The sequence below is a fragment of the Elephantulus edwardii genome, unplaced genomic scaffold (assembly GCF_000299155.1).
Source record: "Elephantulus edwardii isolate Elephantulus edwardi_28Jun2011 unplaced genomic scaffold, EleEdw1.0 scaffold00286, whole genome shotgun sequence".
Taxonomy (NCBI): domain Eukaryota; kingdom Metazoa; phylum Chordata; class Mammalia; order Macroscelidea; family Macroscelididae; genus Elephantulus; species Elephantulus edwardii.
Window position 1 is genome coordinate 1,483,954 of NW_006400036.1, and position 15,761 is coordinate 1,499,714.

The 15,761-nt window shown below is 40.2% G+C and overlaps 1 protein-coding gene and 1 pseudogene across 1 annotated transcript in view; one reads left to right on the plus strand and one right to left on the minus strand.

Moving 5' to 3' along the window:
- Positions 1 to 11,243, minus strand: part of WDR16 (WD repeat domain 16) — a 64,987-nt gene extending 53,744 nt beyond the window's left edge. The window contains exons 1-3 of the mRNA XM_006900520.1: positions 11,234 to 11,243; positions 10,824 to 11,023; positions 10,131 to 10,267 (exon numbers count right to left, since the gene is read on the minus strand). Coding sequence (XP_006900582.1) covers positions 10,131 to 10,267; positions 10,824 to 11,023; positions 11,234 to 11,243 — 347 coding nt within the window. The remainder of the gene's footprint in view (positions 1 to 10,130; positions 10,268 to 10,823; positions 11,024 to 11,233) is intronic.
- On the plus strand, positions 11,242 to 12,171 carry LOC102867402 (annotated as a pseudogene).
- The last annotated feature ends 3,590 nt before the right edge of the window (positions 12,172 to 15,761 follow it).

Sequence of the window (15,761 nt, forward strand, 5' to 3'; positions counted from 1 at the left end):
ATCTTCAGTAGAATCTTGCTTGCATGTGAAATCAATGACACTGTTCTGTAGTTTCCACACTCAGTTGGGTCACCTTTCTTTGGAATGGGAACAGAGATAGATATCTTCCAGTCAGTTGGCCAAGTGGTTGTTCTAGCATATTCAACTCATATGATGGGATACTATGCTGTCACTGCAAACAATGAAATGCAGGTTTATGTGAATACACATAGAAACTGTCCTTGGTGCAAAGCTAATTAAAAACAGATTGCATTACTGCACAGATACTATGATATTATTAAAGGAAAAAATTTCATATATAGGTTAGAAAATATTTTAAAATGCATCATTGTGTACACAGTTCCCTCTATGTAGAAGTCAGATGCTTTGGAGTGAAAGGATTCTTTCCATGAATTTAAAGTTGATCTTTGATCATTCAAAACACAATCAGTATAAGCCCATTCTTCTCTCCACAGTGACTATTCATGGATGAGTATATTGTGTTTTCTAGCACAGAAGGATCATTCTTCGTTCTTTCTTTGTTGTTGTTGTTAGATGTTACTGAGATGACTATGACACATTGTGACTCCATGAACAAAAGATCTGAATCGTTTCCTATCCTGTGCAAACCTCATCATCTATGATACATGTAAGCCAGTTGCTGCAGTCATCATCTCAAGCCACCTTACCCTTGTTTGTAGACCCTCAACCTTTCTAAGCTTGATACCCTTTTCCCAACGAATAACTTCTCCTATTACATGCAAACAAAATTCTGCTGAAGTTCATTCAAAAACAGCTGGAACAGTAAGTACATAGATAGGGAACTGACAGAAGTTCAAACAGGATTTAGAAGAGGCCATGGGACGAGGGATACCATTGCTGATGTCAAATGGATCCTGGGTGAAAGTATCAGAAGAATGTCTTGTGCTTTTTTGACGATGCAAAGATATTTGACTGTGCAGATCATAACAAGGTATGGCTGACATTAAGAAGAATGGGAGTAGGGAGCTCTGGTGGCCTAGTGGCAAGACACTGCACTCAATCCCAGAGGTAGGCAGTTCAAATCCACCAGATGCTCTGCTGGAGAAGGAGGGGGCAATCTCCTCCTGTACCAGTCAGATCTGATTTGACGGTACACGTAAAAATAATACAATAAAAATTTAAAAAAAAAAGAAGAATGGGAGTCCCAGAGCACTTAATTGTGCTCATGTGTAAACTATACCTGGACCAGAAGGCTGTGTGTGAACAGAGCAGGGAAACACTGCATGGTTTAAAATTAAAAAGGGAGTGTATCAAATGTGTATTATCTCTCCATACTACTCAGTCTGTATGCTGAGCAAATTATTCAAGAAGCTGGACTCTATGAATAGAAATGTGGCATCAGGATTGGAGGGAGACTCATCAATAACCTGTGATATGCAGATGACACAACCTTACTCGTTGAAAGTGAGGAGGACTTAAAGCACTTGTTGCAGAAGATCAAGAAATGCACCCTTCAATATGGATTGTATCTCAATATCAAGAAAGCAAAGATTCTTATGATGGATGGTGATGAGACTGAAACTGTCAACAACTTCATCTTGCTTGGATCCACAATTAACACCTTTAGTACTAGCAATTAGGAAATAAGGAGACACACTGCACTGGGAAAATCTGTAGTTAGGGACCTCTCCAAATTATTGAGGAATAATGATATCAGTTTGAGAACAAAGGTGCATCTGATTCAGGCCATAGTCTTTCTGATGACTTGATATGCATCTGAGAGCTGGACAGTGAATAAGGATGACAGGAGAAGAATTAATACCTTTGAGCTGTGATGTTGGAGAAGAGCACTGAACATCTCATGGATGTCCAGAAGAACAAACAAAAATGTCTTGGAGAGGGTGCAGCTGGAGTGCTCTTTGGAGGCAAGAATAATGAGTCTTTGTGTCACAGACTTTGGGCAGATTGGTAGGAGGGTCTGTTCCTTGGAGAAAGACATGCTGCTAGGAAGGTAGGAGAGTCGACAAGAGAGGAAGACCCTCGATCAGGTGGATTGGTGCGGTGACTGCTGCAATGGGCTCTTGTGGGTCAGGAAGTGTGAGGATAGCACAGGATAGGACTTGGTTCGGATCTTATGTTCTTAAAGTCATTATGAATTGTACTTGACTCGACCGAACCAAACAACAACAATAACAACACTAAGCTTTACTATCCTTGTCTCCAAGGACCACTCTGGTTCCACCTTTCCCAAGACATATCTATTTTGTTTTCTTGTCAGTCTATAGCATATTCAGTATATTCAATTCTTCTGTCATCCTTATTCATTCAAGGATGGAAAAGCCTCATCTCACACACTTTGGGCATGTTGCTAGGACAGGCTATTACTTGGAAAGGGACATCATTCTTGGAAAGAAGGAGAGTCAGTGAAAGAGAGGAAGATCCTCAACCAGATGGATTGACACGGTGACTTCAGCAATGAGCACAAGTGTGTCATAGATGATTAGGATGACACAGGCTAGGACAGGGTTCATAGGGTTGCTATGAGTCATACTCAAATCAATAGCACCTAACAACAAGCCATTTCTTTCCCTGAAGGCCTAGCCTTAATCTCTCTGGCATGATAGAGAGGTGGGGATGGGCCAATGGCTAAGCTCCAAGACTCTCTGAGGTAGTTTCAAGCAACAGCACTTTTGAAAGCAACCCAGGTGATTCCAAAGTCAGACTGCATGCAGAGGTCAAGACTGCACACCCACTTGCACTGTTGTCATGTCAAATCTGACTGATAGTGACTCTCCATTGGATTTCTGAAGTTGTAAATCTTTACGCGTGAAGACTGTCCACCCTTTTCCTTCTAATGTAGCTAGTGTATTTGAACTGCCTATCTTTTGGCTAGCAGTGCAACACATAACAGGCCACTCCAAAGTTGCATACAACTGCCTCAAGTACTAGAAGACTTCAGGATACATGTCTTATCCAAAACAGTCACACAGGGATGGCCCAGGGGAGGTGCGACTACTTATATTCAGAGAAAAGCACTCTATTAAAGGAGGAAATCTTCAGAAAATCCAGTTCACTTACTCTACAGTAAGACAACTGTCAATGTGTAGACATACTGATGTAAATATATAATGCACATATGATAGAAATATAAATGTAAGTTTCCTCCTTAACAAACCTGCGATGCTCAAATAAGAAATTATATGTAGTATTAAGGTATTAAAAGCTGCACAAACAGCATTATTATTTTTTTTTTTTGGACCGTATGTTCTTTTGGCCTTAGGAATACCAATTACCCTGGTTTAAGAAATATAAAAAAAAAAACACTAAAAAACAAAAACCTGCAAAAACACCAAACAAAGCAAACAAAGCAAACCAACTGTTGTCTGACTCATAATGACCCTCCATTGGGTTTCGAAGACTGTAAACCTTTTCAGGAGGAAACTACCCATCTTTCTTCCCTGGAACAGTTGGTGGACTTGAACTACCAACTCAACCTCTTGATTAGCAGTCAATGTGTAATGTGTAATGTTACCAAGGGTTTCCCTAATATAATATTGGGGTGTTTTTTTTTTTAAAAAAAAAAAACAATATCATGTCTATCTATGTGTTCTCTACCTACCAAATTTGACTTTGATTTCACTGAGGTCTAAGATTGTTTCTGGATGCACACTCATGTTTATTGCTACATTATTCACAACAGCAAAGAGATGGAAGCAACTCAAGTGTCCATGAATAAACAAATGGATAGAAAAACTATGTTACATCCACACAATGGAATACTACGCAACACTGAAAATCAATGAAATAGTAAAACATTATGCAATATGGGGAAGCCTTGAGGACATTATGCTAAATTATTATGACTATGAAATGAAATGAAATTATTATGCTTAGTCCTAATCATAGTCAAAAGGTCAAGCACTGAATAACACCACTGTTATAAAATAGAACAGACATTGAGGGGTTGGAGAGGAAATGAGGAAAGACTGGATAACAAACACTGCATTAGAACAGAGGAGGTGAAGAATTGTCTGAAAGGAATATATGATTTTTAATTACATGTATGATAACAATCTGGAACAAGGAGTGCATTGCAGGCTGGACTGGGGGAGAAGGAGGGAAGGGGTGGGAGAAAATGTGCAACAATGAGCAAATAAAAAAAATGACAAAAAAAGACCATGTCTTGGTGGGTAATACGTAAAATGTCACCTTTGGACACTTGTCACTACTTTTGTTGACTATTTGATCCTCATCTATCATATGGTATCAACAGTTCTTTTTTAATTTTATATTTATTTACATATGAAAGTTACATATATTTCCTTTATAGACATTGTGTTTCATGCATTCATCCAATCACACAATGTTTCACATTATCATTCCCATATATGGTGTTTTATAAAATTAATCATCATTGATTCATGCCCATCATGACCCCCCATTTTCAGGTCTTCACTAAATCTTTCTCAATTCCTTCACTCTCTTGCTCTGCCCATCAACCTCTGCAACCTTGAGACCTCCCCCACCTAAACCTCCTCCAACTTCCCCCCTTTCTTCTTTGGACTTTGGTACACATCTTACTAGTAATCCTAGTTTTACAATAATGGTCTTATATAGTATTTTTCCTTATAAGACTGAGTTAGTTCACTCAGCGTACTGCTGCTCTCCAGCCTCTCCCATGTTATATGGTATTTTTTAAAATCATTGCTCCTGAGTGCTACATAGTATTCCATTCTGTGACAGTACCACAATTTCTGGAGCCATTTGCTTGTTATGGACACTTTGGCTGAGTCATATGGCATTTCTATGTTCAGCTTTTTGAGGAAATGCCAAATTGCCTTCCAGAATTGTTGCTAACATTTTATAATCCCACCATCAGTGTGTGATAGTTCCAATCCTCCCATAACCTCTCCAACATTTATAGTTTGCTGTTCTATTAAACTTTTTCATTGAAGTGAGATAGTATTTCATAGTGGTTTGATTTGCATCTCTCTTATTGCAGTGATTTTGAGCATCTCTTCAAGTGTCCATTGGCCATCTGAATGCCTTCTGTATAAAGTCTTTCCATACCTTTTGCCCATTTTGTAATTGTGCAGGCCTTTTTCTTGTGAAGGACCAGTAGTATTCTGTAAACTTTCATTTTGAGACCCTTGCCTGAGATGGCGTTGCCAAAGTTTCTCCACCCCTCAACCCCCGTCATAGTAGTTCAGTTTAGGAGAGTGGCAGGATACAAGATCAAGATACAAAAATCAGTGGGATTCCTCTACAATAACAAAGGAGACACAGAAAAGGAAACTAAGAAAGCAATACTATTTACAGTGTTGTTGTTAGATGTCATTGAGGTCAATATGATTTATAGTAAGCTTATGAACAACCATTCTGAAACCTGCCCAAACATGTGCCATCTGTATTATCTCTGAGACATTAGAGTCCATTGCTGAAGTCATAGTGTCAATCCATCTCATTGTGGGTCTTTCTCTCTTTTGCTGAACCATAATCTTTCCAAGCATGATGTCCCTTTCCAAAGAAAGCCTTGTTTAGCTAGATGTCCAAAGTATGAAAGATGAAGTTTGGTCATCCTTGCTTTCAATGAACTCTGACCACACTCTTTCCAAGACATATCTGTTTGGATTTTTGGCAGTCCATGGGATATTCAGTATTCTCCTTCAGCACCACAACTCAAAGGCATCAAGTCTTCTTCTGTCATGTTTAGTCATTGTTTAGCTCTCTGATTCATAGATTGAGAAGACCATGGCTTGAATCAGGTGCACCTTAGTCTTCAAACTGACATCATTGCTCTTCCATATTTTGGAGAAGTCCTTGACTGCAGACTTGCCCATTGCAATATGTCTCCTGATTTCCTGACCGCTGGTACCAAGGATAGTTGATTCAAACAAAATGAAATACTTGACAGTTTCAGTCTATCATAATGTTGACTGTTGTGGTGAGGATCTTCTTGAAGTTGAGATGTAATCTATATCAAAGGCTATAATCCTTGATTTTCTGCAGCAAGCATTCCATATTTTGCTCACTTTCAGCAAGCAAAACTGTCATCAGCATAACACAGGTTGTTGATGAGTCTTCCTCCAATCCTGATGTCACACTCCTCCTCATTGAGTCCAGATTCTCAAATTATTTTCTCAGCATACAGACTGAATAGATCAGAGATCTGCAGGCATCGACAGGTGCAGCAGCAGAGCCTTGCATTGGGTCCTGAGCAGTGGAGCAGAGGTCTGTGGGAACTGGGATAATATACCATTAACAATAGCCAACCACAAATTGAGATACCTGGAAGTAAATATCTAACTAGAGACACAAGAGACCTTTATAAAGAAAACTACAAAACACTACTATGAGAAACGATAAGAGACATAAATAAATGAAAAAATGTTTCCTGCTCATGGATAGAAAGTTCAATATAGTGAAAATTACAATCCTACTAAAAGTAATCTACCTATTTAACACAATCCAAATGCAGATACCAAATCCACTTTTCAAAGAGATAGAAAAAGCAATTAGCAAGTTTATTTGGAGAGGAAAGAGACCTCGAATAAGCAAAGGACTTCTAAAAAGCAAGAATGAAGTGAGAGGCATAGCACTCATTGATCTTAAAACCCACTACAAAAACCCAAATAAACAAAACTATACACTCAGCAACAATATCAAAGTTCAACAGGGCATTAAACCAAAAATGTTATGGAGAGATTGGAACCTCTTCTTCACTGCTGGTGGTAATTTAAAATGGTACAACCACTATGGAAGACGATCTGGCACTTTCTCAAAAAGTTGGAAATAGAAATATAATTTAATCCAGAAATTCCACTACTGGAAATATAACCTCAAGAAACCACAGCCACAACACAAATAGATGTATGCACACCCGTATTCATAGCTACATTATTCACAATAGCAGAGAAATGGAAGCAACCCAAGTGCCCATCAATAAACGAATGGATAGAAAAAACTATGGTGCACCCACACAATATAATACTACACAATATTGAAAAACAATGAAATAGTAAAACTTTGCACAATATGAGGAGCCTTGAGGATATTATGTTGAGTGAAATACTTCAGTCACGAAAGGATAAATGCTGCATAATACTACTGTTATAAAATAGGATAGACATGGGGGATTGGGGAGAAAATGGAGAAAGACTGGATAGATAATGAACACTTCATTAGAACAGATGAGGGGAAGAAATGTCTGAAAGGAATATATGATTATGCATTATATGTATGAGAACAATCTGGAACAAGGGGTATATTGCAGGATGGGCTGGGGGAGGCAGAAGGAAGGGGAGGAGAATATGTGCAACAATGAAGAAATAAAGGAGAAAATATCCCCCCAAACAAACCTACTGCACAGCTGCAATAACCAACACAGCACGGTACTGACACAATGACAGAGACAGACCAATGGAACAGAATCAAGAACCTAGAAATTAACCTATCTGGTGTTTGACAAGAAAACAAAACCTATCAAATTGGAAAATAACAGCCTCTTCAACAAATGATGCTGGAAAAACTGGACTCTATCTGCAAAAAACTAAAGCAGGATCCACATCTCATACAATACACAAAAATTAACTCAAGATGGATCAGAGATCTAGGGGTAAAGCTCCAAACCATAAAGATCATCAGACAAAATAGGACCAAACTTAGAAGGCCTAGGCTATAGAGTAAAGAGGCTGACCAAAACATCCAGAATGCATAACCAGAAGAGAATAATATCAGTGAATGGGACCTCCTAAGATTGAATCCCTGTGTGCATCAAAACCTTTTTAATAGGATGAAAAGAAAACCTACTGACTGGGAAAAAAACATCAACAGTTCTTAACTTATAGAGTGGCTGTGAGGTTTAGATGAGAAAATGAAGTTAAAGTGCTCAGTACACACTTGTTGCATGTTTATTGCTGTGTACTGTCAAGAAGGAACCAACCCATAGCTTACCCTCCAGAGGCAGTGAGTTGTGTGGGAGAAGTTTGCCCATCTGTCTCCTACGGAGCAGCTGGTGGATTTGAGCTGCATGGGATGGCAGCACAGCTCCTTACCACTAGGCCACCAAAGATCTTTTGTTAATTGTTATTACTGTTATGTGCCATTGAGTCAACTCCGATGCATAGCAACCCTAGGAACAATGATTCTGAACCTTGCCCTATCCTGAACCAGTCTCACCATCTCTGACACATTTGATCCCATTGCTACAGCTTCTATGCCAATCCATCTCATTCAAGGTCCTTCCTCTCCTACCCTGATCTTCTAACCTTCCAAGCATGATGTTTCTTCTCCAAGAAGTGGTCCCTCCTGGCAACATGCCCAATGTATATGAGATGGAGTTCCAAAATCCTTGCGCCCAAGGAGAACCTGGTTTCACCATCTCCAGGAAAGACCTGTTGTCTTGACAGTCCATGGTATGTTTAATAATCTTCTCCAGCATAACTCAAAGACATTGATTCTTCTGTTATCCTTATTCATTGTCTATCTCTAAGATGTAGAGCAAACAATTGAGAAGACTATGGCTTAGATTAGGTGAATCTTGGTCTCTGGACTGCCATCATTGCTCTTTAGCATTCTGGAGAGATCCTTGAATCCTTGACAACATATTTCTGCAGTGCAATTTGTCTTTTGATATCCTGACTGCCAGTGCCAAGAGTTGATTGTGGATTTGAGAAAGATTGTTAACCATCTCAATATTTTCCCCATCTATCAAGATAGTCTATTGGTCCAATGGTGATAATCTTTGTTTTCATCTTTTATTTATTATACTAATTTATTTATAAAATTCTAATGCATTGTTTTCCAGAACAGATTCTTCCAATTTCCTTCACCCTCACAACCCATCAAATTGTACAACCTCATTAAAAATGATTAATTCCCCCTTCCCCCTGCACATCCTCATCCCTCTTCTTCCACTCTCCCATGCCCGAATTATTTTTTTTTCTTCAATTTTATTATTTGTGTGTGTGTACCATGAAATTGGATCTGACTGGTACAGGAGGAGATTATCCCTCCTTCTCCAGCAAAGCATCTGGTGGATTCAAACTGCACACCTCTGTGATTGCAGTACAGCTTCTTGCCACTAAGCCACCAGAGCTCGCCCCTCCTTGGATTCTTATACTCATTCTACAATAATGGTTTTATATAATATTTGTCCTTGTGGGACTTAATTAGTTCACTCTGCATAATGCTCTGTAGTCCCACCCAAGTTAGGTAATAATTTACAAAATCATTGCTCATGCATGCTGCGTAGTATTCCATTGTGTGAATGTACCATAATTTCCCAATCCATTCCATATTGAAGGCTGCAGACCTTGACCTTCTGCAGCAAATGCTTTAAGTCCTCTTCAGTTTCAGTGAGAAAAGTTGTGTCATCTGCATAATGCTAGTTGCTGATGAGTCTTCCTCCAATCCTGATGCCACACTTTTCTTTTAAAGTCCAGCCTTCCAAATGATCTGCTCAGCATATAGATTGAAAAAGGTATGGAGAAAGGACACATCCCTTACAGACTTCTATTTTTTTAAATTTTGAACCATATGTTATTTTCTTGCTCTGTTCAGACAACAGCTTCTTGGTATAGTATAGTATAGTACAGTATAGTACAGTATAGTATAGTATAGTATAGTATAGTATAGTATAGTATAGTATAGTATAGTATAGTATAGTATAGTATAAGCACAATCAAGTGTTCTGGGATTCCTATTCTTCCCAACAACAGCCACAATTTGTTGTACATAGTAAGTATTCAGTAAAAAAAAAAAAAGAGTTATTCTTTCTGAAGATGGTGGGTGACAACAATGATAATTATGATGTCTTGAATCTGAGTGCACCTCTGAATTACCCGGGAAGCTCTTTAACGCTCTAAAAGCCCTGCTCACATCTCAGATAAGTTCAAGCAGACTCGTGGAAGATGGGAAGCTGGCATAAATAGTTTTCTACAACTCTCTAGTTTATTTTAATGGGTAGTAATGTTTGAGAACCACTGTTCCTTGGCATTTTCTCTAACATTTTATTTTTGTGTATTTTGTTTTGTGTTTTCTTTTGTTTTTGCACAACACATACTAAAAAACAAACTTACCAATAAAGAGGTAAGATGGGAAACAGTACTCGACACTCACCTGTGAAAATAGCCCTGGAGGGAAAGGAGCAGATATCCTTAATTCATTACCTTCCATCATCTGGACCTCCCAGTGACACCAAGTACAAGTCATTTGGCGAGAAAGCCAGAGCCTCAATTTTGCCCTTATGAAGTGACAGCCGTGCAATCAGCTCCCTTTTCTTGTAATCCCACAAAATTATGTCTGCCTGGGGGAGGAATACACTGTCAGAGCCACAGTCAGGGTGGTAGAGGAAGGTTTAAAGGGTCTGAGGTGACAGCTACCAAGCTCGGTGCAAATGAATCAGTAGCAGTCACTTCTCAGGAAATTGGATCATGTTTCATCCGTGGTAGGAAGAGAACAAAAGTATTTTTAAGCAGTAACTTTTGCTCCTGAGCATTATCAAACACAGGCTAAAAACATCTGGCATTGAAATGTCAGATTCCTTCACTCCCAGCTTGGCAGAATGAAATTATTAAGGAGAAAACTCAAGGATATGTAGAAGGAAGCAGAAATAGCATGGCCACAGGGAGCTAACAAGCTGAAGCGGGAAGTTTTTCCTATTAAACTAAATTAATTGCCATTAATTTGCCACTAACTCATCATTGACCTTCCAGCTTGTTTTCAGAGATTTCCCATCTTTCTCTCATGGAGCTGCCTTGGGGTGAGCAGTGCAACTCCCTACTCACTAGGCCATGGGACTCCCTTTTTTCCTCTATGGAGGCACCTCAGAATGAGCTCACAATGGGTTCTTTCCAATGCACCTTAAAGCCCATGAAGGTGACTTGTCCAGAGGCAATGTAGATTCCACTCTTGGAGATGGCCACACAGGAGACATTGTTCCCATGGCCATGGAGGAAATTCTGTTTCTTTGTGTTGAGTGACTGAATGAGGACTGTGCAGCCCAAAGGGTAAATGAGGTGCTCCTGGTCAGGATGACACTTCAGACCACTGGGCACGTGTCCTAAGAGAGAGAGAGAGAAGATTGAAACATAGCAACAGTCAGATGCAGGATCCATGGATTATTCCAGTTCTGTCTTGAAAATCAAAGGGAAAAGTATTAAAAAGCCTAAAATGAACCCTGGTGGTGGGGTGGGTTAAGAGCTGGACTGAAGAGAGTGCCAGGCCCCCGTGCTAAGCGTATATGTCAACTCTTGAGACCTTGATCTCCTGCCCTTCCTCATGGCCTTAAGGGCACTTACATGCCCTTTGGGCTCCCTCAGCCTAGCACCCCTGGTCCCCGCCACCTCCACTTCGAGCCTTCTCCCCGCAGTCCAGGTGATAAGCAATGCCAATGCCCTCCTCCAGCCACCTACTGCTTCAACATTGCTCCCTTACCACCCATTCCTCACCTTCACGACCCTTAATGCCAAATTTGTGTCCTGGAAGAGTCGTACCAAGTACACCGTTAAACCAGTGAAAATGAGGAAATCTGGGGGCCGAAACCACACAGGCCGCATCCAAGTGCATGACATCGGCGGGGGCCATAAGCAGTGTTACCGAATGATTGACTTTCTGCGATTCTGGCCCGTGCAGGAAACCAAGCCAGGACCTTTTGAGGAGAAGAAGGTCGTTGTTGTCCGCTATGATCCCTGTAGGTCAGCAGACATAGCTTTGGTTGCTGGAGGCAGCCAGAAACGCTGAATCATTGCCACAGAAAACACGAAAGCTGGAGATGTCAGCCTCAACTCTGACCACATAGGCCGGATAGCAGTTGCTGCGCGGGAAGGAGATGCACATCCTCTTGGAGCCCTGCCAGTGGGTACCCTCATCAACAATGTGAAGAGTGAGCCAGACCGTGGGGCCCAGTATATCAGAGCTGCAGGGACGTGTGGTGTGCTGCTTCGGAAAGTAAATGGGACAGCCATCATCCAGTTGCCTTCTAAGAGGCAGATGCAGGTGCTGCAAACATGCACAGCAACAGTGGGCCGAGTATCCAACATTGACCATAACAAACGAGTCAATGGCAAGGCTGGGCGGAACCGCTGGCTGGGCAAGAGGCCTTCCATTGGACTGTGGCACTGCAAGGGGGGGCCTGCCGGCCGAAAGATTTGGCCCCTGCCCCCCGTGAAGAGCTGTGTTAACCTGCCCTTAGTTGCTGCACAAAGCTGACTTATCTTGGACTCTAATAAAATAACACCTTTTATTTAAAAAAAAAAAAAAGAGCTGGACTGAAAGGCCAGCGGTTCAAATCCACCAGCTCTTCCTAGGGAGATGTGCAGTCAGCTTCAGTAAAGATTACAGCCTTGGCAACATGGTGGGGCAGTGCTGCTCTGTCATACAGTTAGAATCTCAACAGGCTCAATGGCAGTGGGTTTGGTTTGGGGTTTGGTTTGGTGCAACTTTAAAAGAAACTGAGGGTATCAGTTAATTCTGTTCTGTTGACAAGGAGGATGGTGTAGTAAGCTGTTGTTAGGTACCTGTCAAGTCAGGTCCCCTACTCATCGGGATTTCAGACACAGAATGCTGCCTGGTCTTATCATCCCGTGACTGGCTGTGGATTGCTTGTGATGTCTAAGGTTTTCCTTGCTGATTTTGAAAGCAGATCACCAGTCCTTTCTTCCTCATCTTTGCAGTCTGATAACACCAATGAAAGCTGTTAAGCATCATAGCGATGTGAAAGCCTGCACTGACAGATGGATCAAGTCCACTGCGCAGATATCAAACTCAGGTCTTCTACACAGAACCTGAGAATTCTACCCCTGAATTACCAATGATGCCATGTGTACTGGTCCAATTCAATGTTCTGCAAATTTTAAATGCTGCATACACTTCTTAGTTATTGTTGTTGTTGTGTACCATCAAGTTGGAACCAACCCATAGCTGACCTCCAGCAGATTTTCAGAGGCAGTAAATGCACAGGAGGAGATTGCCCATCCTGGTCCCAAAGGAGCAGCTGGTGGATTCAAATTGTGTGCAGTGCACCTTCTTGTCACTAGGCCACAAGAGCTTCCTGTTACTGTTATCATTAGGTGCCATCAAGTCAGTTCTGACCTGTAGCAACCTGATGCACAGCAGAACCAAACACTGGTGGGCTGTACACGATCCTTATAATCATTTCCTGTTTGAGTCCATTGTATGAGCTACCATGTCAATCTAACTTGTTGAGGGTCTTTCTCTTTTTCACTGACTCTTTCTCCAGGCACTGGTCTCTCTTCATTCTCCATGAGAAGAATTCTCTACATGGTCATGGTAGTAACACCTCTTGTATGGTCATCCCCAAGAGCAGACTTGGATAGTCGTGATGGATAATCATTATGACTTGGATATATATATATATATACTTGTGGATATATATATATCTCCACAGTATGAGAGATGGAGTCTCACCATCCTCATTTCTAAGGACCATTCTAGCTGTACATTTTCTTTTCTTTCTTCAAATATTTTTAAAATTTTAATTGTGATTTTAACAAAAGTTTATAGAAAAGTTATATTTTCATTCATTCATTGTTGCACATTCCTTCACCACCACCATGCCCTGCTGCACATTTTCTAAGTCAGGTTTGTCTCATTTTTCTGGCAATCCAATATTCTTCACCAGTACTGTAGTTCAATTCTTTCTCAGTCTTCCTTATTTATTGTTAAGCTTTCACCTGCTTATGAAGGAATTGAAAATATCATGGCTTGGGTCAAGGACACTTTAGTCCTCAAAGGTTCTCTTCACACTTTAAAAAGGTTGCAGCAAATTTGTCTAATGCAATACACTGCTTGATTTCCTGACTTCCATCGGCATTGGTTGTGGATCCAAATAAAACTAAATCCAAATAAAACAATCTTTTTCTTTGCACATCATGTAATTTCTTATTTATTCAGTTGTGTGGGTTATTTTTATCATGAAGTGTAACCCATATAAAAAAGGCTGTCATCTTTGATCTTAGTGTTTTGAATATCTTTACTTTTAGTAGGTAAGGTTGTGTCATCTACATACCTGCATAAAGTTATGGATAACATGAAGAAGACGGATTCTGGAACTCTCATCTGTGCACATGCTGAACCTTTATATAGACTAAGAGGCAGCTGTTCAGACAGAACAAGAGAACACTGAGTGGTTTTGAATAAAAAAAGGCTTATACTCCACCATATGTATTTAATCTGTATGCTTGATGAATCTGAAATGATTGAAATGATCTGAAAAAAGTGGACTAAATGAAGAAGAATGTGGCACCAGGATTGGAAGAGGACAAATTACTAATATACAAAATTCCTAGAAGGTCCTTTCAAAAGCCAAAATCTGATATCAGATCAGGAATGGAGCCTGAGATTCTGTATTTCTAACAAGCTTCTAGGTGATAGGATGCTGGTTTTTACAGACCAGGCTTATAGCAGCAAAGAACTAGCTAATTCTTATAACCTTAAAAAGTGACAATACCTGTGACATTCTCAGCATCTTTTCTAGGTAAGGGTAGGTAGGCATGGGTAGAATGGGAATCCATCACTTCAGGAAAGAGTTTGGTTTCAGCTCTAAGTAACCATCAGCCACTCTGAAGTGTCAAACCTCCCACAGTGAGACTCTACTTCTCAGGTAGCTCTTTGTTCTTCAGGTAGCTGCTCAGACCACGTGAACACAAATCAAACTTGTTGTTATGTGCCATCAAGTCACTTGCAACTCATAGCGACCCTATGTACAATAGCTCTGAACCCTGCTCTATCTTGAACCAACCTCATTGTCTCTGACACACCTACCTCCATTACTACAGCCACCGAGTCAATCCATCTCATCCAGGATCTTTCTCTCCTGTGCTGTCTTTCCACACTTTGAAGTATGATGTCCCTCTCCAAGGACTAGCCCCTCCTTGCAACATGCCCAAAATATGTCAGAGAGAGCTTCAAAATCCTTGCTACAAAGAGCAGCCTGGTTTCACCCTTTCTAGGACAGACCTGCTTTTTCTGCCAATGGTATATTCAATACTCTTCTGCAGCACCATAACTCAAAGGCATCAAGTCTTCTTCTATCACCCAGCAGCTGATGCGTAGCAAGTAATTGCAAAAACCATGGTCTGGATCAGGAGCACCTGAGTCTCCAGACTGACACCAATGCTCTTCAGTTCTCTAGAGAGGTCCCTGATAGTAGATTTTCCCCAATGCAATTCATCTTTTGATTTCCTGGTTGCTAGTGCCAAGAGTGTTGAGTGTGGAACCAAGCAAGCTGAAGCTGTTAATCTCAATCTCTTTGTCTGATGTTGCCAATAAGTAATGACTATAACCATGAAGCTTCGGTAGCTCCTTCGTTAGTATTCATTTGTGGTCAGAATATTCTATGTTAATTTGCATATTTCTCTTACAACATAAACTTTGAAGTCAGATTGCCTAGTTAAAAAGTCATATTTCTAACTTTATTGGGATGATACTAAATATAAGGTGATTTAAAGAGAAATTATTTTTATAAGGATATAGTTATAGCACTTTCCCTAAACAGTGTATGATGTTTGGATTAAATTTCCTTTTATATCATCCACTAGCAGTTTTTATTTTTCTTCATAAAGACCTTTTACATTTCTTATTAAGTTTATTGCTGGATATTTTTAAACTTTTTGTTCTGTTTCCTTCCCCATCAAAAGAGTCATAAAGATTGCATTCTGATTTTAAAATAGATTCTTTCTAATCCAACGATACATAAAAAAAATAATCCACCATGACCAAGTGGGATTCATAACAGGTATGCAAGGATGGTTCAACATAAGGAAAACAATCAATGTAAT